Raw genomic sequence first — 23,775 nt, 5'->3', positions numbered from 1 at the left:
ATTGCAGCTTTATTACATTAAATACGTGCCTGGCTGTAAAACATTTATAAAGAGGAAAATTGTTTAACAGTAGTTAATAATCTGATCATCAGACAGAGAGTGTTGTCAAATTGTTATGTTGTAGAAGAAATTAGGTACGACAATTTCTTGTTCTTGGATCGTTCCACTGGCAAAGACCGCTTCTTTTTTCATTTCTGTTTAAAAGAGGCACTCTACAATAAAAGAGGAAGAAACTTGTAGTTAGACAAACTCTAAAAATTTAAAATTCCACTCACTACTTAGATCAGTACCCCAAAATGTAATTAGGTATGCTTCAATGGTTGAGGTTAGGCAATAGGGCAATCCAAGCAACCAATCAAAATTATTCTAACTAAATAGTTACATTTAGTTAAATATCAAATATTGATTATTGGGAACCCTGTGGGCAGTTGTCCTATTTCTCTGCAATATACAGAAGATAAAATACATTATGCTAATATTTTATTGCCTGTCTATAAATCACTTGTATATATATATAGAATATGGGGCACCAAATTGTAAAAAGATCATAGGAATCATTTAGTGAGTTTAGAGGAGGGCAACAGAATTATTAGAATTAGAAAAATTAGGTATCCTCTAGCTATTAAACTTAGGCTCCATCTTGATATCAAGGGCATACATTGTGGGGATTCTGAATATAACTCGGCTCATTTTGCTGATGATATTCTCCTGCTTCTTTCCTCCCCGTCAACGTCTCTTCCAAATCTATACCAAGCACTGCACCATTTCTCCATTATTTCGGGCCTGTCTATTAATCATTCAAAATCAGTTGCCCTAATTTAACATTGGACGTGGCCGCAGTCACACAAATACAACAAACATTTCCTTTTAAATGGCAGATGAAGGCTTTTCCATATTTAGGTATCTCCCTGACCCCTACTATAGATACATTTTATCAGGCAAATTACCCTCCATTATACAGAAAGATGATAGTGGATCTTTAAAGATGGGATAATAATCATGGTTCGGTAGACTGTACACGATCAAGATTAATTTTTTGCCATGGTTGTTGTACCTATTCAGAAAGCTTCCCATCTCAATTAGTATGCTGGATCTACGTGAGTTTCAAAATAAAGTTTTGAAATTCAAATGGGGGAAAAAAAGACCATGGGGTGAACAAATGCACCCTATACACACCCAAACTGAGAGATGGCCTAATTTTCACCATCAACCTCTTCTTGTCAGTACGTTAGGACTAGTCACCACAGCCTTCGGACTCAGAACAGCCATGACATAGGATCATGTGTTTGCTATTAAATGGTGAGTTAAGGTTTAGCACCCAACCAGTGTAGTAGATTAGTGATAGAATGGAGCAAGAGTGAAGGGGTGGGGTAAAGGGGTTAAGTCACCAATAGTGTAGACTTTAGGTCTTTAAAATACAATCTTGGTTCCACTCTAGTGGCCTAGGTGTGGTCATTACATCTTTAGCCATCTACAAGTTCAGCAAAATCCACAAACTCATATATAGTCTCTCTTACCATCATCTGGCTTGGCATAAAAGCACCAAATGGCATCTGGATTTGAGCCGTCGAAGCAGCATCCTTTGTTGAAGCACTCGGAGGGAGAAATACCAGGCGTACCACAGTTTACTCTTGCAACAGGTTGAACATTGCATTGGGCTTCAGCTAGAATGAGAAAAAAAAAAGTCATGAGTGTTAGTGCTATTCCTTTTTCACCAGTGATTCATTATGTCCCATGTGGCTCTAAAATCTCTGCATTGTACCATTTTAAAGGGGCTCAATGGTATTTGTCCCATGCCCAAAAGAAGAGGGGCATTAGCTAAGAGACATAGAGACCATATCTTATTCCCCTGGTCTTCTATGATGCCAGTGGACCTCCTGTTTTAAAGCTAAACACCAGGAAGAACACCACTGGATTAAATTACTGTATTGTGTTTATTGGAAAAAACTTTAATTGTGTTTTAAATACAGCTAGCATAGGTGCCTGGATCTTTCTTGAACTTATCCTGCATTCAAAGTAGCTGAAGCCAACATGTTTAAGCCTTTATATATGTTTGCAGGAGAGAGCAGAATTGACCTATTCAGGGTTATGTTGCACCCTCACTGTCCAGACAAGATGCTGGAAGACATTGACCAATCTGTGTTTCCTAAGTGCAGCAAAGAAAAGTGATGTTGTTGACTAAACTATGCTGTTTGGCAGGGATTGCCTGAATTACTACACTAGCTAAAAAGAAAAAAAAAAATTACTAGTGTATAAGCATGTAAATTAGTGCACATATAGGCATTTAGTTTGGCTTTAGCTGTTTACATGAATTTCAGCTTTAGTTACATAAAAGCCATTCATTTAGTATGCACCCATGACACTCAGTTTGTAAAGCATACTGGACTAGTTTGAATGATAGATAACTAAAGCACCATGTCTCTACTTGGAGAGAAAGAGGAGGGTGTTTTCCTTTTCTTGTACAGCGTATTATCAGATTTCTCTTGTTCTTCTTCTCTATTTCACAGCATTTCTGTAAAATAGGTAAAGAAAGCTGATGCTAAAGCTTGGAGCTGCAGTGCTGACTGTCATTTGTAAGCATGAAAATGCGTAAGGAATATTTTCTATTTACCTAATTGAAATACTTTTAATAACTGGACTTGTCAATCCCTAACACCCTAATGGTTAGCATTAGTACTTTTAGTGTTCTGTCAGCACTCAGTCTTTTCACCGGCAGCAGCAGGAGAGAAAGAGAGAGATAAAGAGAGAGAGAGAGAGCCCTGAGCATCGATCAGCTCTCATATATAAAGGCCTGTGCACAGCTGAGACTAATAATGAGGTCTGGCTACCAGGAATGATATTAACCAAGCACCGGAGGCCACAAAGCTATACAAAGCATCCAGGCTCCAGGACCAAGAACAGGACTTAAGATTTTTAGAAAACAAACGTTTTGTTTTCTCTACAACAGCCTTAAACTGTGAAGTTCCTCACTATATATATACAGTTTATATATATATATATATATATATATATATATATATATATACACACACATATACGTACATGTGTATACATATATACATATACTGTGTATATATATATATATATATATTAGTGATCGACCGATTATCGGCAAAATATCGGGGGCCGATCTGCACTTTCCCCGATATATCGGAATCAGCCACCAAGGTGACCGATATTGCCAATATTTCAGGAAAGTGCTTGTACCGGAGTGATGCCTGCAGCTAGAGGCATCACCCCAGTACCGGCGTCCATAGCCAACGGTCGGCTGTCTTGTAATGACAACCGATGTTGCTGAGAAGCCGCTCGGCTGTCATTACAATGAACGGGAGGAGCCTTCCCCCTCGCCCTCCCGCCGCCTTCCGCAGCTCGCCCGGGTCTTCCGTCCCACCGGGAGACCCGGCAACCAGCCTGCACGACCGCCAAAGACCTGATCAAAGCCGCATTCGGCTCTCCATGTAAAAAACATGATATCACTTCCAGGTACTCGGTGACAGATTTAAAAAAATGGCGTTTTGAATGCTTTTAAGTGCAGAGGAGGGGTTTGGGGTCTTTTAGACCCCAAAATCCCTCCACAAGAGTACCTGTCAAGTGATAAAAATAAAAAAAATAAAACATTTTTAAATGTAGGAAAATATCAGCCAATATCGGCCGATACCGATATGCAATGGCCAAAATATTGTTATCGGTATCGTCAATGAAAAACGATATCAGTCGATCACTAATATATATATCAACTGTCCCTAATTTCCCAGTGCTAAACCTTTCAGCTAGATTCTGAATTGCTGCATTTGTAAATCTGAAAAGCCAATATAAAGGAATGATAGTGATAAAAAAAAAAAAAAAGCACTTGTGGGTTTACCTAATCTTTTTTTTTTTTGTATAATTCTCCTTTAAGGAGGTGTGGCAGGGAGTGTGTCCTACATACTTTTTCTAATAGGTTTCCCTCGTTCCCATCTCAAAAACTTGGGAGGTATGATAAATAAATTCCCTTTAAGGCCTGTGCAGAGCTGAGACTAATGATGAGGTTTGGCTACCTGTAAAATTGTGAACCTGGCAATGGAGACTTTATCCCACTGAAAGCTCTACAAAACCTTCAGGATCCAGGACCCAGAACAGGACTTATTAGGATTCTTAGAACAGCCTTTTTCAACCAGGGTGCCCAGGCCCCCTGGGGTGCCTTGAGGGTTCTTCAGGGGTGCCTTGGCAAAAATGCCTAAAAATTGATCAAAATTTGTATACAAGCCAGCAGGTGGATCAAGCCTGCCTTTTAGTTACACAAAGCCATGGGTTTTCATTATGCACCATTATGACTTTCTAGACACTGGAAGCCTAACAACTAATGACATCATCAGTTAATAAGGAGGATGTCTGTTGCCACCACAGCATCTTTATTTGATCCTTTTCTGTCTTTCTCCCTCAGTTCTGGGGTGACATTAGCTGACTGATGGGGAGAAACTGATAGAGAAGAGAAACATAGGAATATTAGTCAGAACCCGTTTGCAAAAGTATATTTGATTTGGAAATAAATCACCATGAACGTTGGGCTGCTGCATTATGTAAAGCTGTTAGAATAGTTTTTTACATTTTAGAATGGGGTGCCTTGAGATTGTCTATAATTTTAAAGGGTGCCTCGACTGATAAAAGGTTAGAAAACAAAAATGTAATATATATATATATATACACACACACACATATATATATACATATATATATATATACACACACACATATATACATATATATATACACACACACACACATATATACATAGACATATATATATATATATATATATATATACATACATATATATATATATATATATATATATATATATATATATACATAAACATATATATATATACACACATTCTGTTTAAGGTTGCAGAAATTTTTTATTTTTTTTGTTTAACTCGCAGCGATATCGTTTTTCATACTAACATGTGTTTAACAGTAGTAATAAACACCATTTACATTTACATTAAAGCAGTGTCTTACAGAAGTGAGTTTGCTCAGAGGAACATTATTAATCCAATTGGTTCCTAAATACAGTTTAACAATTTAATTAAACAAAATGAAAATATGAATTCATTAAACTTCTCCGAACAGTTTCTGGACAAGTGTTTATTTTTCTAAGCACGCTGAGTTAATTCCTGTGTTCGGGGAGTTTAAATATAGGCTAAGTAAACCATTATGGTAATTTTAGCTTGTGACTAATGACGTATAAGAATGTTATGGTCATACTGAAAGCAGAGTTAATATTTCATTCCAATGGATTGGCAGTACTCTGCTGTCGGGGAAAAGAAACTATTCAGTAGCGGTAATCAAGGAATTTTGTGGCTTCTTTCTTTTTTCATGGTGCCTAAATACATTGTATACATATTGAATACTACAAGGCACTGGCTGGCATGGTTGTGGGTGGTGTATATGTGTCACCTAAGTAACTCACCTATACATGGTGAGGGGCTCCAGCGCTTGTGTCTTGTATGGAGAAAACAAAATTCTGGTCTGGGTCTTGGAGCCTGGAGGCTTTGTAGAGCTTTGGGTGAGATAAAGCCTATATTCCTAGGTCCACATCATACCTGGTAGCCAGATTTCATTATTAATCTCAGCTGTTCACAGGCTTTTATATGTGTGAACTGACTTATACTCAGGGCTCTCTCTCACTCTTACTTTTGTGTCTGCTCCGTGAAAAAGATGACTGCTGACAAAACACTAAAAAGGTTCATCTGCTGCTTGTTTGCTTTGGGGAACCCAATGGGGGGGACCCTGTTAGCCAGGAACATACATGACTTTAGCTAATGGCTAGGACAAGCAGATGGTTTATTGCTTTCATGCTATGGATTTGTTGTATAAAACCCTCTTGCATTCAGGATTTATTTACTGAATTGCTGAATAGAAATGTAGGACATACCTGCTCTGTCTTGGTGCATGGTTTACCTGTGTGCCTATCCCCATACAATGCAAACAGCCATAGGTAGCATTGGATGCTTGGTGTAATTATAACCATTTACGCAAATGAGAATAAAGTTATAATTCCTAATCCTTTTTTGACCCAGTGACTCAAAGTTTTGACGGAGAAGGATCAGAATGATGGCCAGGGCAACTTGCATATTTAAAAAACACAACAGCAATGATAACTATGATAACTCTTATAGCAAGTCCATAAATATCAAATTGTTCTCTAATCTGACATAAGGTACACAAAATGATTGCCCTCATTCTAACATTCTTCTGGATTTAGACAGCCCTGGTAAACTTACTCAGTGCAGCCTGTCCATTTGCAGTGCTGAAAGAGCTGACAACGAGGGCGATGGCCAACACGCAGAACATACGGTAATCCATAGCTGGTCTCTTAGCTTGGTCTTCCCGTGGAAAGATGGAGATGGTGTAGAATGGTTTATCGTCCCCAGGGGTATTTTATATTCCCCATCACCATATTTTATCTTTTGTCAGATAAACACTAATGAAGGCGAGTCCTCTCTAGCACAATGCACATTCTCATGTTGGTCTTTGCTTTGGCATGTCTTGATGGTGATAGCTCTGGTGAGTCATGGTGTTACAGTTGGGTGCTTGCCTATCTTAGTGAAAAACTGCCAAATTCAACATGGACTTGGGTGGGAATTGCATACAATTTTAATCACAGCAACAGGTTAGGCAATATTGAGGAGGCTTAAGGCAGAAATTAGCCCTAATTTGAAAAAAATTGCAAGCAGGAAGGATTTACATACTACGTCTCTTGTGCAATTAAGGCACCCTACCTTCGTCCTCACTAAATGCTTTGGAATGTACATTTAGCTACAATTCTCTACATTCTCGAGACCAGGGCCAGATCTAGGAGGGTGCTGGGGTGGAATGCACTCCCCCCCAACCCCCATCCCCAGATTTTAGTTGTGCTCCCCCAGGTATCTGAGAGTGAATACACTGATCCATGACCCAGTCTGATGGGGGCAATTGATGTATGGAGACTCTCTGATGGGGTTACCTGATTCAGGTGGCCCTCTGATGGGGACCCAGATGTAAGGGAGGATGCTGATTGGGACCCTGATGAGGATTCCCAATGTAAGGGGACTCTGATAGAGATACCTAATATAAGAGGGGCACAGGTTCTGTGTAATGATTCTAATTCAATGGAAATCGAATACATACTTGGGTTCCTTGTTTGCTTCCGCACCACCTACGCACTACCTGTCAGATGTTACTTCTGGGTCATGACTTATGGTACAGAAGCGCGTAAACAGGGAAAACAGGTTGACTGCATCTCTCTCATACTGTGTAATGGACTGCCAGTGACTCACACACAATGTCGACATTATGCCCCTCTGACTATTCTAGAGCACCCCTAGGTCTAGATCCGGCGCTGCTTGATATGCCTTGGTGCCAGAATGAAAACAGTTTCTTGCACATGCGGGGAGTTACACCATTCCACCCAGCCAATCAAGAAGGCCGAAGACCCTGAACCTGGAAGAAGCCGGGAAGAAGATGACGGCACAGGCCATGGAGGATGAGCACGAGAGGAAGTGAGTATTGAAGGGTTTAGTTCTGTTGGTTGAAAATCCACTACCAGTTACGTGTTACATTTTTTTTCTATAAGTTAAAAAATAGGGAAGAGTTAACATTTTTGTGAGGCTCTTAGGTGTATTTGTGACCCCAATGGGCAGCTTTCCCCCTAATACCTGTACAAGAAATGGTGGTGGCGGGGGAAATCACCAGCTTAGGAGGACACAAGCAGTGAAAAGCCCATTGTCAGAAGTTCTAACTCTTCCTTACTCTACTAAAAATTGTGTTTTTGTCTTGGGCTGTATCCCTGTTGGAGAAATGTCCCATTACTTTCTGTGCTGAGGCTTCTGACAGGGAATGAAGGGAAATCTCCCTCATTGAGAAACAGGCGCAATTAAAACCTTACAGAAACTTTAACCCTTCTTCCCCCCAACCCCATCCCCAGTCAAAACTAAACAAGAAATTATGCCTGGAATTGGGTTTTAACCATTCATCTAAGCCTAGGTTCACACTGATGCGGTGCGGGGAACCGCATGTGATTCACACAGGAATTGCACTAAATTCTTGTCCAAATCACATGTGATTCTTTGCAGTGTGATTTGAGCCTATTCACCTTGTTTGGCTCAAAGTGGACCGCACCCGCACAAAAAAGGTGCAGGCACCTTTTTTTTTTTTTTTGCTGCACTGGAATCGGATCACATGAGTGTTTACACCTATGTGATCTGATTCATGCAATTGCACTGCATTTTGTGAACTGTTTTTGGGGTGTCAATAATTTAACATTGACACCCGCAGTGGTTCGCATGAACGTATTGCGATTGTGATGCGGTGCAGGAAATGCACAGTAATCAATGAAAATCCTGCATTGCCTTAGTGTGAACCAAGGCTAAAACACTGTATATTTTATGAAAGCAGAAGACTTATTGGATGAGATTTAGTAGAACTGGTGCACACAAAATCTAGTGCAGCTTCTAGGTTTTATTGTCAAAGCTTAACGTGGTTGTAAATCTCAGATGTGAAACAACATGAAAGCATATCCCTCTATATTGTGTACTTGTCTCAATTAAGAGCCCTAAGTGTAATTTCTGTCTGCTGCTTCCTTCCTCTGCTATCAGCATGAATCAGTTTTGAGAAGTTTTCATGACATCAATAGTAAAAAGGTGACAGGGAAGAGATCTCCAGAAGAGTGGCAGCCTAAGTTCTGTTCTTGTGAGCTGTGTGAAGGGGGGGGGGGGTCCAATCAGCTCTCAGAGCTCTCCTTACTGAGCTCTGCAGAGTGTAACTTCAGCTCTCCGCCCCTTTTTTCAGAAAAAAAAAACTGGACTTTGAACCGATGTAAAGAAGACTGCAGTTAAACAGGTACAATTTATGTAGGAGGATTTGTTTCATCTCTGTGTATCACCTTTCTCACATGCTGGTAAAAAGTAAAGCTTTTGTAGAACTAGGAATGACAACGCTGCTGTTCCAAGAGCTGCCATTCTCAATCAGAGTTCCATGGAACCTTAGGGTTCTTCTAGAGGTTGATAGTGGTTCCTTGAGCTGTTACTGAGTGATTGACCTCACATCTGATGGAGCCTGCATAGTTCCATAGCCAATGCTACTTGACAAAACCAACAGCGTGACCCAATTGTTTTTTTTTTTAACATTATGTAAGATTAGTTATCTGATCACCACTGTGAGAGTTGCATCCTTCCTACTAGCCATAAATGTAAGAGGCATTTCCCCCTTAAGCTCCAATGAATTGGTTTTATTGATAGTTCACCAAGGTTAAGGTTTGTTCTGAGACACAAAAGGTTGATAAAGACTATCCCGGGTATCTGAAACCCTCGGTGAACCACATCTTAACATCCCTCCTTTTCTTTATGACAAAATTATTAGTAGTAATGATAAAATAAATGTACTAATACATTGACAGCCAGGGTAGTGCCCCCTTTCATTGGTGGGCAGTGAAAAGAAAATTGTAATTCACACTGGTGGTCAGTGGGAGAAGGAATGCCCCATATATTGGTGGTCAGGGTGAAGAATGCCCTTTACATTGGTGGACAGTGAAAGGAAGAGTGTCCCTTACATTGGTAGTCAGTGGGAGAAAAAATGCCCCTTACATTGATGGACAGTGTAAAGAAAATTGTAATTTACACTGGTGGTCAGTGTGAGAAGGAATGCCCCATATATTGGTGGTCAGTGTGTGGAATCCCCCTTACACTGATGGTCAATGATAGAAGTAATGCTCTTTACATTGGTGGTCCTTGTGAGGAAGGATCCCCCATTGATTGGTGGTCAGAGGAGAGGGGGTTCTCTTAAACTGGTTGCCAGAGTAAAATGGAATATGCACTACCAGTTAGTAGGAAGAATACCCCTACATTAGCAGTCAGTTGGATGAAGAAAAGCCTTTATATTGATGGGAAATGGGAAGAATGTTCCTTACATTGGTGGTCAGTGGGAAGAATTCTACTTATATTGGTAGACAATGGGAAGAATGCTCCTTACATTGGTTGTCAGTGGGAATAATGCTCCTTACATTGGAGGTCAGTGAGAAGAATGGTCCTTACATTGGGGGTCAGTGGGAAGAATTCTCCTTATGTTGGTAGACAGTGGGAAGAATGCTCCTTACATTGGTTGTCAGTGGGAAGAATGCTCCTTACATTGGAGGTCAGTGGGAAGAATGGTCCTTACATTGGGGGTCAGTGAGAAGAATGGTCCTTACATTGGGGGTCAGTGAGAAGAATGGTCCTTACATTGGGGGTCAGTGGGAAGAATGGTCCTTACATTGGGGGTCAGTGAAAATAATGCTTCTTACATTGGAGGTCAGTGAGAAGCATGTTCCTTACATTGGAGGAAAAATATAATTTAAATTGATGGTCATTGAGAAGAATAAAAAATGCATGGCTCTCATAGTTAATCTTCTAGAAGGAAAAACGTGCTTTTATATTCAAGAGAACTTGTCACATAAGATTCATATATTTTCCCGTATCATTCATGGAAGTGGGTCTCGGTGCTCACTTGTCACAGTTCAACAGCAATTGTACTCCACAGAAGAATTTTCTAGGGCACTCGTGACGTATAATTCTCCTCACTGATACAAAATTACAAAGGTGAAAAACACTTAAAATCTATCTGGCCAATGACCATTTACACAATAGTACATGTGCTTTTCTTTAGCTATACTTGAGAAGGTGTGACTACTACACAGGAAACAGCTGTTGACTGGATAGATTTTAGTGTGTTTAGCCTTTGTGATTTTGCACCAATAAAGAGAATTATATACTTTGAGTACCCTTGAAAATGTTTCAATGGGGGAGACGAATAGCACTTACACTGGAGGTCAGCAGGAGGAAGAATACCCTTTACATTGGTAGCCAGTGGAGAAGGGCTCCCTTAAATTATTTTTCAGTAACACTAAATTGCCATTTGCAAAAATAGTTAGTAGGAAGAAGAGTACCCTTCACATTGTTGGTCAACAGGAAGAACAACATTTTCTACATTTGTGGTTAGTGACAAGAACAATGCTCCCTAATCTGGTGGTCAGTGGGAGGAAGAATCTTCCTATATTGGTGTTCAGTGGGATGAAGAATACCCTTTAGATTGGTGGTCATTGGAGTAAGGTCCACTGACATTGGATATTAAAGGACAGGGGTCTGCCTACATTGGAGATCAGTGGGAAGAAGAATAATAATTATATTTACAGTTAGTGGGAATAAAACCCTTTAAATGATTGGTCAGTGGTATAAGGGCCCCCATACATAATGGTCAGTGGGAAGAAACATTTCACTTTAACAGCTGGTCAAAGGAAAGAATACCCCTTACATTGGTGGTTAGTGGGAAGAATACCCCTTACATTGATGGCCAGTAGGAAAAATACATAAGCCAAAAAGTAGTGTTGCGCCAGTCATGTGCACACATAGTGTAATAAAACTCAAAATCAGTGTCCATACATGTTCCAATGTCCATACAATCAATCAAATAAACGGTGAATCCACGTGTCCAAAAGAATCTTGTGCAAAACTTAATTAGTGCTTTCGTGATTAGTGCAATCCCACCACCAGGTGAATTGGTCTCTCACCTCCACTATAGACCCACTGCTGGGTCAATCACAGCGTTGTTTATACAGAGGGACCTTCAGATAGTAAAGGGACCCCTACTGAGGAAGTCAATGCCTGTGGTTAGGCTTCAACGTCATGCGTATAGGGGAACGGAGCCTGCGTGCTGGAAGCTGTCTCTTCCTAGATACCGTTTATCCTGACTGCTATGCGCTTTGGAAGCGCCACTTTTGTGAGTACCATTCCTTTTACTCAATAAAGCGGTATACTGCAACCATACAGAGAGCACTAGATCTCTTCCTTTGTTCCCCTTTTATGTCTATCGGTGAGAATCCCTCTGGAGGTGATAGGCTATCCATAGCCTTTACTATCTGAAGGTCCCTGTGTATATACAACGCTGTGATTGACCCAGCAGTGGGTCTATAGTGGAGGTGAGAGACCAATTCACCTGGTGGTGGGATTGCACTAATCACGAAAGCACTAATTAGGTTTTGCACAAGATTCTTTTGGACACGTGGATTCACCGTTTATTTGATTGATTGTATGGACATTGGAACATGTATGGACACTGATTTTGAGTTTTATTACACTATGTGTGCACATGACTGGCGCAACCCTACTTTTTGGTTTATTTAGTTTACATTGTGTGGTTTAGACACTTTTAGTGTGTGCAGCCGGTCTTTATATCATTTGTTTATTGCACCATTCACTATTGATATATTTTTTGCGCTGATAGTTTTTGTTATATAGTAGGAAAAATACCCCTTACATTGGTGGTCAGTAGGAAAAAATACCCCTTACACTAGTGGTCAGTAGAAAGAATGCCCCTTATATTGGTGGTCAGTGGGAAGAACACTCCTTTGGTGTTGGTTAGAGGTAGAGAGCCCCATTATGTTACTGGTCAATGGGAGAAAAATGTCATCTTAATAGATGGTCAATGGGAAGAATACCCTTTACAGTGTACATTGGGGTTCAGTGGAAAGAATACCCATTATATTCCTGGTCAGTGGGAAGAAGACCCCTTACATTGGTGGTCAGGGGCAGAAGAGCCCCCTTGCATTTTGGTCAGTGGGAAAAAATTACATTTTAAGGTGTTTTCAGTGGGAAGAATACCCCTTACATTGACGGCCAGTAGGAAAAACACCCCTTACATTGGTGGTCAGTACTGAAAATACCCCTTACACTGGTGGTCAGTGGAAATAAAACTCATTTGGTGGTGGTTAGTGGTAGAAAGGCCCCATTATGTTACTAGTCAATGGGAGGAAAATGTAATCCTAATAGATGGTCAATGGGAAGAAAACCCTTTACAGTGTACATTGGTGGTCAGTGGGAAGAATACCCCTTATATTGATGGCCAGTAGGAAAAATAGCCCTTACATTGGTGGTCAGTAGGAAAAATACCCCTTACACTAGTGGTCAGCAGAAAGAATGCCCCTTATATTGGTGGTCAGTGGGAAGAAAACTCCTTTGGTGTTGGTTAGAGATAGAGAGTCCCATTATGTTACTGGTCAATGGGCTCAGTGGAAAGAATACGCCTTATTATGGTGGTCATTGTGGGAAGAAGACCTCTTACATTGGTGGTCAGGGGCAGAAGAGCCCCCTTGCATATTAGTCAGTGGGAAAAAGAATTACATTTTAAGGTGTTTTCAGTGGGAAGAATACCCCTTACATTGATGGCCAGTAGCAAAAATACCCCTTACATTGGTGGTCAGAAGTGAAAATACCCCTTACATTGGTGGTCAGAAGTGAAAATACCCCTTACACTGGTGGTCAGTGGAAAGAAAACTCCTTTGGTGGTGGTTAGTGGTAGAAAGGCCCCATTATGTTACTAGTCAATGGGAGGAAAATTTAATCCTAATAGATGGTCAATGGGAAGAAAACTCTTTACAGTGTACATTGATGGTCAGTGGGAGCAATACTCCTTGTATTGGTGTCAGTAGTTCCTCCCCAAATGCTTATACAACTATTAATGTCTGTCTTTTTCTCTGAGGTTCATAAAATACTTAAGTTGTCCACAGTAAAGAATAAGACATGTCTACCATTCAACATTGCAGCTTTATTACATTAAATACATGCCTGGCTGTAAAACATTTATAAAGAGGAAAATTGTTTAACAGTAGTTAATAATCTGATCATCAGACAGAGAGTGTTCTCAAATTGTTATGTTGTAGAAGAAATTAGGTACGACAATTGCTTGTTCTTGGATCGTTCCACTGGCAAAGACCTCTTCTTTTTTCATTTCTGTTTATAAGACGCACTCTACAATAAAAGAGGAAGAAACTTCTAGTTAGACAAACTCTTAAAATTAAATAATCCACTCACTACTTAGATCAGTACCCCAAAAATGTAATTAGGTATGCTTCAATGGTTGAGGTTAGGCAATAGGGCAATCCAAGCAACCAAACAGAATTATTCTAGCTAAATAGTTACATTTATTTAAATATCACATATTGATTATTGGGAACCCTGTGGGCAGTTGTCCTATTTCTCTGCAAGATACAGAAGATAAAATACATTATACTAATATTTTATTGCCTGTCTATAAATCACTTGTATATATGTAGAATATGGGGCACCAAATTGTAAAAAGATCATAAGAATCATTGAGTGGGTTTAGAGGAGGGCAACAGAATTATTAGAATTAGAAAAAGTAGGTATTCTCTAGCTATTAAACTTAGGCTCCATCTTGATATCAAGGGCATACATTGTGGGGATTCTGAATATAACTCCGCTCTTTTTGCTGATGATATTCTCGTGCTTCTTTCCTCCCCATCAACGTCTCTTCCAAATCTGTACCAAGTATTGCACCATTTCTCCATTATTTCGGGCCTGTCTGTTAATCATTTAAAATCAGTTGCCCTAAATTTAACATTGGACGCGGCGGCAGTCACACAAATACAACAAAAATTTCCTTTTAAATGGCAGATGAAGGCTCTTACATATTTAGGTATCTAACTGATCCCTACTATAGATAAATTTTATCAGGCAAATTACCCTCCATTATACAGAAAGATGATAGTGGATCTTTAAAGATGGGGTAATGATCCCCCATCATGGTTCGGTAGACTGTACTCGATCAAGATGAATCTTTTGCCACCGTTATTGTACCTATTCAGAAAGCTTCCCATCTCAATTAGTATGCCGAATCTATGTGAGTTTCAAAATAAAGTTTTGAAATTCATATGGGGGGGAAAAAAAGACCATGGGGTGAACAAACGCACCCTATACACACCCAAACTGAGAGGTGGCCTAATTTCCACCATCAACCTCTTCTTGTCAGTACGTTAGGACTAGTCACCACAGCCTTCGGACTGAGAACAGCCATGACATAGGATCATGTGTTTGCTATTAAATGGTGAATTAAGGTTTAGCACCCAACCAATGTAGTAGATTAGTGATAGAATGGAGCAAGAGTGAAGGGGTGGGGTAAAGGGGTTAAGTCACCAATAGTGTAGACTTTAGGTCTTTAAAAAAACAATCTTGGTTCCACTCTAGTGGCCTAGGTGTGGTCAATTACATCTTTAGCCATCTACAAGTGCAGCAAAATCCCCAAACTCATATATAGTCTCTCTTACCATCATCTGGCTTGGCAAAATAGCACCAAATGGCATCTGGATCTGAGGAGTCGAAGCAGCATCCTTTGTTCAAGCACTCGGTGGGAGTAATACCAGGCACACCACAGTTTACTCTTGCAACAGGTTGAACACCGCATTGGGCTTCAGCTAGGATGAGAAAAAAAAGTCATGAGTGTTAGTGCTATTCCTTTTTCACCCGTAATTCATGAGTCCCATGTGGCTCTAAAATCTCTGCAATTTTTGTCTGCAAACATTGTACCATTTTAATGGGGCTCAAATGGTATTTGTCCCATGCCCAAAAGAAGAGGGGCATTAGCTAAGAGACATAGAGACCATATCTTATTCCCCTGGTCTTCTACGATGCCAGTGGACCTCCTGTTTTAAAGCTAAACACCAGCAAGAACACCACTGGATTAAATTACTGTTATGTGTTTATTGAAAAAATCATTAATTGTGTTTTAAATACAGTTAGCATAGGTACCTGGATTTGTCTTTAAAGTGGAGTTCCACCCATTTTAGTCACTTTAGATGTATGTAATCCCCTTTAAAACTAGTTTTACCAATGGAAAGTTTTTTTTTTTTTGCTAGTAAATACCTTATTTTCTGCTTTATTTATCCTCTTCTCACTTCCGGGTCCGGTCGGCGATTACGTCATTCGGCGATTCGCAGTGTGTGCTGGGATGTATTTCAGGGCATGAAATATCGCATTATTACACAGGAGATGAGCTGTACTGCGTGCTCTGCCCCGCCTCCGCCCCGCCTCCTCTCAGTAAGCTGTATGTATGTAGTGTATTGGGGCCGTGCTCCGCCCCGCCCCTGCCCCGCCTCCTCTCAGTGAGCGAGGACTGAAAGCATTATATCCTCACTGAGCTCACTGAGAGGAGGCGGGGCGGAGCACGGCCTCAATACACTACATACAGTACAGCTCACTGAGAGGAGGCGGGGCGGAGGCAGGGCGTAGGCGGGGCAGAGCACGCGAGATTTCATGCCCTGAGAAACATCCTAGCACACACTGCGAATCGCCGAATGACGTAATCGCCGACCGGACCCGGAAATGAGAAGAGGATAAATAAAGCAGAAAATAAGGTATTTACTAGCAACATTAAAAAAAAAACTTTCCATTGGTAAAAGTAGTTTTAAAGGGGATTACATACATCTATGTAATCCAATTTATTAAAAATGGGTGGAACTCCACTTTAACTTATCCTTAATACTCTGCATTCAAAGTAGCTGAAGCCAGCACGTTTAATTCTGTATATGTGTTTGCAGGAGAGAGCAAAGAATTGACCTATTCAGGGTTCTGTTGCACCCTCACTGTCCAGACAAGATGCTGGAAGTCATTGACCAATCTGTGTTTCCTAACTGCAGCAAAGAAAAGTGATGTTGCTGACTAAACTATGCTGTTTGACAGGGATTGCCTGAATTACTACACTAGATAAAAAGTAAAAAAAAAAACCTAAAAATTACGAATGTATATGCATGTAAATTAGTACACATATAGGCATTTAGTTTGGATTTAGCTGTTTACTTGAATTTCAGCTTTAGTTGCATAAAATATGTAAAATAAAATATGTACTGCACAAAAGCCATGGGAGTGTGCACCCATGACATTCAGTTTGCAAAGCGTACTGGACTAGTTTAAATGATAGACTAACTAAAGCAGCATGTTTCTGCTCGGAGAGAAAGGGGAGGATGGTTTCCTTTTTTTAAACAGCTTATTATCTGATTTCTCTTGTTCTTCTTCGCTCAGCATTCCAGTAAAATAGGTAAAGAAAGCTGATGCTAAAGCTTGGAGCTGGAGTGCTGACTGTCATTTGTAATCATGAAAATGTGTAAGGAATATTTTCTATTTACCTAATTGAAATATTTTTAATAACTAGACTTATGTCAATCCCTAACACCCTAATGCTTAGCATTAGTACTTTTAGTGTTCTGTCAGCACTCTGTCTTTTCACCCAACAGCAGGAGGGAAAGAGAGAGATAAAGAGAGAGAGAGAGGGAGAGAGAGAGGGAGGGAGAGCGCGGGGGGAGAGAGAGAGAGAGAGAGAGAGAGGGGGGTGGAAGAGGGAGAGAGGGAGGGAGGGAGAGAGAGAGAGAGAGAGGGGGGTGGAAGAGGGAGAGAGGGAGGGAGGGAGAGAGAGAGAGGGGGGGTGGAGGAGGGAGAGAGGGAGGGAGAGAGAGAGAGGGAGAGAGAGAGAGAGAGAGGGAGGGAGGGAGAGAGGGGAGAGAGAGAGAGGGGGGAGAGAGAGAGAGGGAGGGAGAGAGAGAGAGGGATGGAGGAGGGAGGGGGAGACAGAGAGAGAGGAAGAGAGAGAGGGAGGGAGGGAGAGAGAGAGACCTGAGCACCAGTCAGCTCACATATATAAAGGCCTGTGCACAGCTGAGACAAATAATGAGGTCTAGCTACCAGGAATGATGTGAATCTAGCAACAGAGGCCACCAATTTTTCTACAAAGCTTCCAGGCTCCAGGACCAAGAACAGGACTTAAGATTCTCAGAAAACAAACTTTTTGTTTTCTCTACAACAGCCTTAGGCCCCTTTCACACAGGGAGTCTGTCAGGCGGACTCCGTTTTTTCTCAACCGTCTGTCCATTCTCATCTGATCCGATTCGCCAGACAGATAGAAAATAGGGTTTCCAGCCGTCCGGATTTGACGGATCGGATGTCAGCGGACATGTCTCCGCTGACATCCGATGCCCCATAGAGAAGGATAGATCAGATCCACCTGAAAAAACTGACAAGCGGATCTGAACAGATCCCCTGTGTGAAAGGGGCCTTAAACTGTAAAGTTCCTCATTATATTAACAATGTACACATATATATATATAAGCATATGCAGTGTGTGTGTGTGTATATATATATATATATATATATATATATATATATCAATATGTATGAACTGTCCCTACTTTTGAATGTTTTCCGGTGCTAAACCTTTCAGCCAGATTCTGAATTGCTGCATTTGTAAATTTGAAAAGCCAATATAAAGGAATGATAGTGAGAAAAAAAAAAGCACTTGTGGGTTTAACTAATCTTTTTTTTTTTTTTTTTTGTATAATTCTCCTTTAAGGAGGTGTGGCAGGGAGTGTGTCCTACATACTTTTTCTAATAGGTTTCCCTCGTTCCCATCTCAAAAACTTGGGAGGTATGATAAATAAATTCCCTTTAAGGCCTGTGCAGAGCTGAGACTAATGATGAGGTTTGGCTACCTGTAAAATTGTGAACCTTGCAATGGAGACATTATCCCACCCAAAGCTCTACAAAACCTTCAGGATTCAGGACCCAGAACAGGACTTATTAGGATTCTTAGAACAGCCTTTTTCAACCAGGGTGCCCAGGCCCCCTGGGGTGCCTTGAGGTTTCTTCAGGGGTGCCTTGGCAAAAATGCCTAAAAATTGATCAAAATTTGTATACAAGTCAGCAGGTGGATCAAGCCTGCCTTTTAGTTACACAAAGCCATGGGTTTTCATTATAAACCATTATGACTTTCTAGACACTGGAAGCCTAACAATTAATGACATCATCAGTTAATAAGGAGGATGTCTGTTGCCTCCACAGCATCTTTGTTTGATCCTCTTCTGCCCTTCTCCCTCAGTTCTGGGGTGACATTAGCTGACTGATGAAGAGAAACTGAGAGAGAAGAGAAACATAGAAATACTAGTCAGAACCCGTTTGCAAAAGTATATTTGGTTTGGAAAAATAAATCACCACGAACGTTGGGTTGCTGCATTATGTAAAGCTGTTAGAATCGTTTTTTTACAATTTAGAATGGGGTGCCTTGAGATTTTCTATAATTTTAAAGGGTGCCTCGACTGAAAAAAGGTTGAGAAACACTGTCTTAGACAAAAAAAAAAAAAATATATATATATATATATATATATACACATTCAAGGCTGCAGACTTTTTTTTTTTTGTTTAACTCGCAGCGATATCGTTTTTCATACTAACATCTGTTTAATAGGGATGATCGAATGGTTTGGGTCGACCATCGGTTCGACCCGAACATTGGCTGTTCGAGGTTCGGCCGAATTCCGAACATTTTGCTGAAAAAGTTCGGAATTCGGCAACCAGAACCGACCAAAATGCAATGCCACAGGAACTGGGCTTTAAAAGCCCGTGATTGGACCAGAACCATTAGTAAAAGCCAATTGAGGGGGCAGGAGAATGCTAGGAATGTGATTGAAGTGACTAGGGGGTCCACAGGCCAATCATTAGTGAATACGCCCCCCAGTATATAAGATAGCCCCGCCAAATTCCTAGCATTGTAATACAGGGACATGGAAGAGAGTGGAAGCAGTTCTGTTACTTCTGCTTAAAAAGTGTCATTTAGCATTTATTAGTGTGAGGAAAGGGATATCTAGTGTAGTTAGAGTGCTTTTTTACACTTTAGTTAGATGCAAAAATTTAGTTTCTGTAGGGAAAGTGTTAAGTGCCAGGGTGACCATAGTGTAGTGTAGGGTGAACTGACTGTGACTGCTATGGCAGGGTGACCAAACCCTTCCATGTCAGGGTGACCGCAATAGAAACAAGTTTGTTTCTATTAGGTGACTTATAGAACACTGATATGGCTTCTCGCCTGTCAACCTGCTTTTTGGCTGCAGGCGTTAATAGGGCTTTTTTTAGGACATGTTTGGAGTCAGTCATGACATCTGAACTTGTGTATAGGGGTATATATATACACATAATTATATGTATATACACACCTAGACATATATAGGTGTGATAGTATCAGAAATCTATGCTTGCGCTAATTAAAAAATTAACACTAATATGGCTTCTCTCCTAACACACCTATATATGTGTAAGTGTATAAATACATATAACATGTGTGTGTATATACCCCTATACACAAGTTCAGATGTTTTGCCTGTCTCCAAAGACCCCCAAAAAATGCCCAAAAAAACGCTAGTGCCAAAAAAAATAACGCCCAGGTGTGTTGTTGCAGGCATTTTTTTGGGGTCTTTGGAGGCAGGCAAAACATCTGAACTTGTGTATAGGGGTATACTGTATATACACACATGCTTATATGTATATATAAGTATGTGTGTATATATACTTATATATACATATAAGTATGTGTGTATACTTATATGTATATATACACCTAGACCTATATAGATGTGATAGTAGCAGAAATATATGCTTGCGCTAATTAAATAATTAACACTAATATGGCTCCGCTCCTATCACACCTATATATGTGTAAGTGTAAAAATACATATAAGTATGTGTGTGTATATACCACTATACACAAGTTCAGATGTTTTGCCTGCCTCCCAAGACCCCCAAAAAATGCCCAAAAAAACGCTAGCGCCAAAAAAAAACGACCAGGTGTGTTGTTGCAGGCATTTTTTTGGGGTCTTTGGAGACAGGCAAAACATCTGAACTTGTGTATAGGGGTATATATACACACATACTTATATGTATTTTTACATTTACACATATATAGGTGTGATAGGAGCGGAGCCATATGGGTGTTAATTATTTAATTAGCGCAAGCATAGATTTCTACTACTATCACACCTATATATGTCTAGGTGTGTATATATACTTATAAGTATGTGTGTATATATACCCCTATACACAAGTTCAGATGTTTTGCCTGCCTCAAAAGACCCCAAAAAATGCCCAAAAAACGCTTGCTACTAAACCGGCAAGGTGTGAAAATAGCGGAGCCATATCCCTGTTCTATAAGTGACCTAATACAAACTATCTTTTTTTTTCTGGTTCTGGACATGCTACAAAGCTGAATCTTCGCATGTACACTTTTTAGACCCCCCAGATACTAAATCCAAAGAAATTTTTTATTTTTTTATTTATTTATTTATTTTAATTTTTTTCAATAATTGGCTCTCTATCAAAAATGACAATTTTTAAGAACTTTTTTTTGTTTGATTAATAGTCCCTGGGGCATGACCCAGAACCCTAGGCACTTTTTAGGGGCATTTATTGGGTTTTAGGGCTTCAAAATGGTGTTTTTTGATTACCGAAGTTCGGGTCCCATTGATTTCAATGGGGTTCTGAAATCCGGGCCGAACTTTCGGGAAGTTCAAAAGTTCGATCATCCCTACTGTTTAACAGTAGTAATAAACACCATTTACATTTACATTAAAGCAGTGTCTTACAGAAGTGAGTTTTCTCAGAGGAACATTATTAATCCAATTGGTTCCTAAATACAGTTTAACAATTTAATTAAACAAAATGAAAATATGAATTCATTAAACTTCTCCGAACAGTTGCTGGACAAATGTTTATTTTTCTAAGCATGCTGAGTTAATTCCTGTGTTCGGGGAGTTTAAATATAGGCTAAGTAAACAGTTATGGTAATTTTAGCTTGTGACTAATGACGTATAAGAATGTTATGGTCATAGTGAAAGCAGAGTTAATATTTCATTCCAATGGATTGGCAGTACTTTGCTGTCGGGGAAAAGAAACTATTCAGTAGCGGTAATCAAGGAATTTTGTGGCTTCTTTCTTTTTCATGGTGCCTAAATACATTGTATACATATTGAATACTACAAGGCACTGGCTGGCATGGTTGTGGGTGGTGTATATGTGTCACCTAAGTAACTCACCTACACATGGTGAGGGGCTCCAGCGCTTGTGTCTTGTATGGAGAAAACAAAATTCTGTTCTGGGTCTTGGAGCCAGGAGACTTTGTAGAGCTTTGGGTGAGATAAAGCCTCCATTCCTAGGTCCACATCATACCTGGTAGCCAGATTTCATTATTAATCTCAGCTGTTCACAGGCTTTTAAATGTATGAACTGACTTATACTCAGGGCTCTCTCTCACTCTTTCTTTTGTGTCTGCTCCGTGAAAAAGCTGACTGCTGACAGAACACTAAAAAGGTTCATCTGCTGCTTATTTGCTTTGGGGAACCCAATGGGGGGACCCTGTTAGCCAGGAAAATACATGACTTTAGCTAATGGCTAGGACAAGCAGATGTTTTATTTGTTTCATGCTATGGATTTGTTGTATAAAACCCTCTTGCATTCAGGATTTATTTACCGAATTGCTGAATAGAAATGTAGGACATATCTGTTCTCTCTTGGTGCATGGTTTACCTGTGTGCCTATCCCCTACAATGCAAATAGCCATAGGTAGCATTGGATGCTTGGTGTAATTATAACCATTTACCCACAGAGAATAAAGTTATAATTCCTAATCCTTTTTTGACCCAGTGACTCAAAGTTTTGAGAAGGATCAGAATGATGGCCAGGGCAACTAGCATATTTAAAAAAACACAACAGCAATGATAACTATGATAACCCTTATAACAAGTCCATAAATACCAAATTGTTCTCTAATCTGACATAAGGTACACAAAATGATTGCCCTTATTCTAACATTCTTCTGGATTTAGACAGCCCTGGTAAACTTACTCAGTGGAGTCTGTTCATCTGCAGTGCTGAAAGAGCTGACAACGAGGGCGATGGCCAACACGCAGAACATACGGTAATCCATAGCTGGTCTCTTAGCTTGGTCTTCCCGTGGAAAGATGGAGATGGTGTAGAATGGTTTATCATCCCCAGGGGTATTTTATATTCCACATCACCATATTTTATCTTTTGTCAGATAAACACTAATGAAGGCGAGTCCTCTCTAGCCCAATGCACATTCTCATGTTGGTCTTTGCTTTGGCATGTCTTGATGGTGATAGCTCTGGTGAGTCATGATGTTACAGTTGGGTGCTTGCCTATCTTAGTGAAAAACTGTCAAATTCAACATGGACTTGGGTGGGTATTGCATACAATTTGGATCACATTGAGGATGCTTAAGGCAGAAATTAGCCCTAATTTGAAAATAATTGCAAGCAGGAAGGATTTACATACTACGTCTCTTGTGCAATTAAGGCTTCTTACCTTCGTCCTCACTAAATGCTTTGGAATGTACATTTAGCTACAATTCTACACATTCTCGAGACCAGGGCCAGATCTAGGAGAGTGCTGGGGTGGAATACACTCCCCCCCAACCCCCATTTCCAGATTTTAGTTGTGCTCCCCCAGGTATCTGAGTGAATCCACTGATCTATGAGCCAGTCTGATGGGGGCAATACATGTATGGAGACTCTCTGATGGGGACCCAGATGTAAGGGAGGATGCTGATTGGGACCCTGATGAGGATTCCTAATGTAAGGGGACTCTGATAGAGATACCTAATATAAGAGGGGCACAGGTTCTGTGTAATGATTCTAATCCAATGGAAATCGAATACATACTTGGGTTCCTTGTTTGCTTCCGCACCACCTCCGCACTACCTGTCAGATGTTACTTCTGGGTCAGGACTTATGGTACAGAAACATGTAAACAGATAATACGGGTTAACTGCATCTCTCTCATACTTAGTAATGGACTGCCAGTGTCTCACACACAATGTCGACATTATGCCCCTCTGACTATTCTAGGGCACCCCCAGGTCTAGATCCAACGCTGCTTGATACACCTTGGTGCCAGAATGAATACATTTTATTGCACATGCAGGGAGTTACACCATCCCACCCAGCCAATCAAGATGGCTGAAGACCCTGAACCTGGAAGAAGCCGGGAAGAAGATGTCGGCGCCAGCCATGGAGGATGAGGATGAGAGGAGGTGAGTATTGAAGGGTTTAGTTCTGTTTAAAGCATTGGTTGATAACCCACTGCCAGTTACATGTTACAT

At 40.4% G+C, this 23,775-nt stretch overlaps 2 protein-coding genes across 3 annotated transcripts; both read right to left on the bottom strand.

Moving 5' to 3' along the window:
* Positions 1-22,709, bottom strand: LOC309546889 (putative gastrointestinal growth factor xP1). 2 transcript variants are annotated; one of them, XM_082246583.1, is made up of 4 exons: positions 22,500-22,709; positions 15,116-15,262; positions 13,765-13,799; positions 1-179 (listed from the first exon to the last, which is right to left on the bottom strand). In XM_082246583.1, the coding sequence occupies exons 1-3, from the start codon at positions 22,579-22,581 to the stop codon at positions 13,786-13,788; spliced, it is 243 nt and encodes an 80-aa protein (XP_082102709.1). In that variant the 5' UTR covers positions 22,582-22,709; the 3' UTR covers positions 1-179; positions 13,765-13,785. The 2 variants fall into 2 exon arrangements, with proteins under 2 accessions (XP_082102709.1, XP_082102708.1); XM_082246582.1 differs by lacking the exon at positions 1-179 and having other exon boundaries at positions 13,598-13,799.
* LOC309546887 (putative gastrointestinal growth factor xP1) lies at positions 81-6,517 on the bottom strand. Its single transcript, XM_082246581.1, has 3 exons — positions 6,267-6,517; positions 1,518-1,664; positions 81-212 (listed from the first exon to the last, which is right to left on the bottom strand). Exons 1-3 carry the CDS (start codon positions 6,346-6,348, stop codon positions 199-201), a joined length of 243 nt encoding a protein of 80 aa, XP_082102707.1. The 5' UTR covers positions 6,349-6,517; the 3' UTR covers positions 81-198.
* Positions 22,710-23,775: the final 1,066 nt, after the last annotated feature.

Source organism: Pelophylax lessonae (genome assembly GCF_965119305.1).
Source record: "Pelophylax lessonae genome assembly, chromosome: 2".
NCBI lineage: Eukaryota > Metazoa > Chordata > Amphibia > Anura > Ranidae > Pelophylax > Pelophylax lessonae.
Note: the sequence above shows the minus strand (reverse complement) of the source record. Positions and strands in the feature narration are given on the sequence as shown.

What these genes read in the sequence shown, in the direction of transcription:
- LOC309546889 (XM_082246583.1), bottom strand. Translation starts at nt 22,581, where the DNA reads ATGGATTACCGTATGTTCTGCGTGTTGGCCATCGCCCTCGTTGTCAGC. An exon ending in AGATGAACAGACTCCACTGA is followed by an intron (nt 15,263 to 22,499) that starts GTAAGTTTACCA and finishes TTCTCATCCTAG; the next exon opens with CTGAAGCCCAATGCGGTGTT.
- LOC309546887 (XM_082246581.1), bottom strand. Translation starts at nt 6,348, where the DNA reads ATGGATTACCGTATGTTCTGCGTGTTGGCCATCGCCCTCGTTGTCAGC. An exon ending in AAATGGACAGGCTGCACTGA is followed by an intron (nt 1,665 to 6,266) that starts GTAAGTTTACCA and finishes TTCTCATTCTAG; the next exon opens with CTGAAGCCCAATGCAATGTT.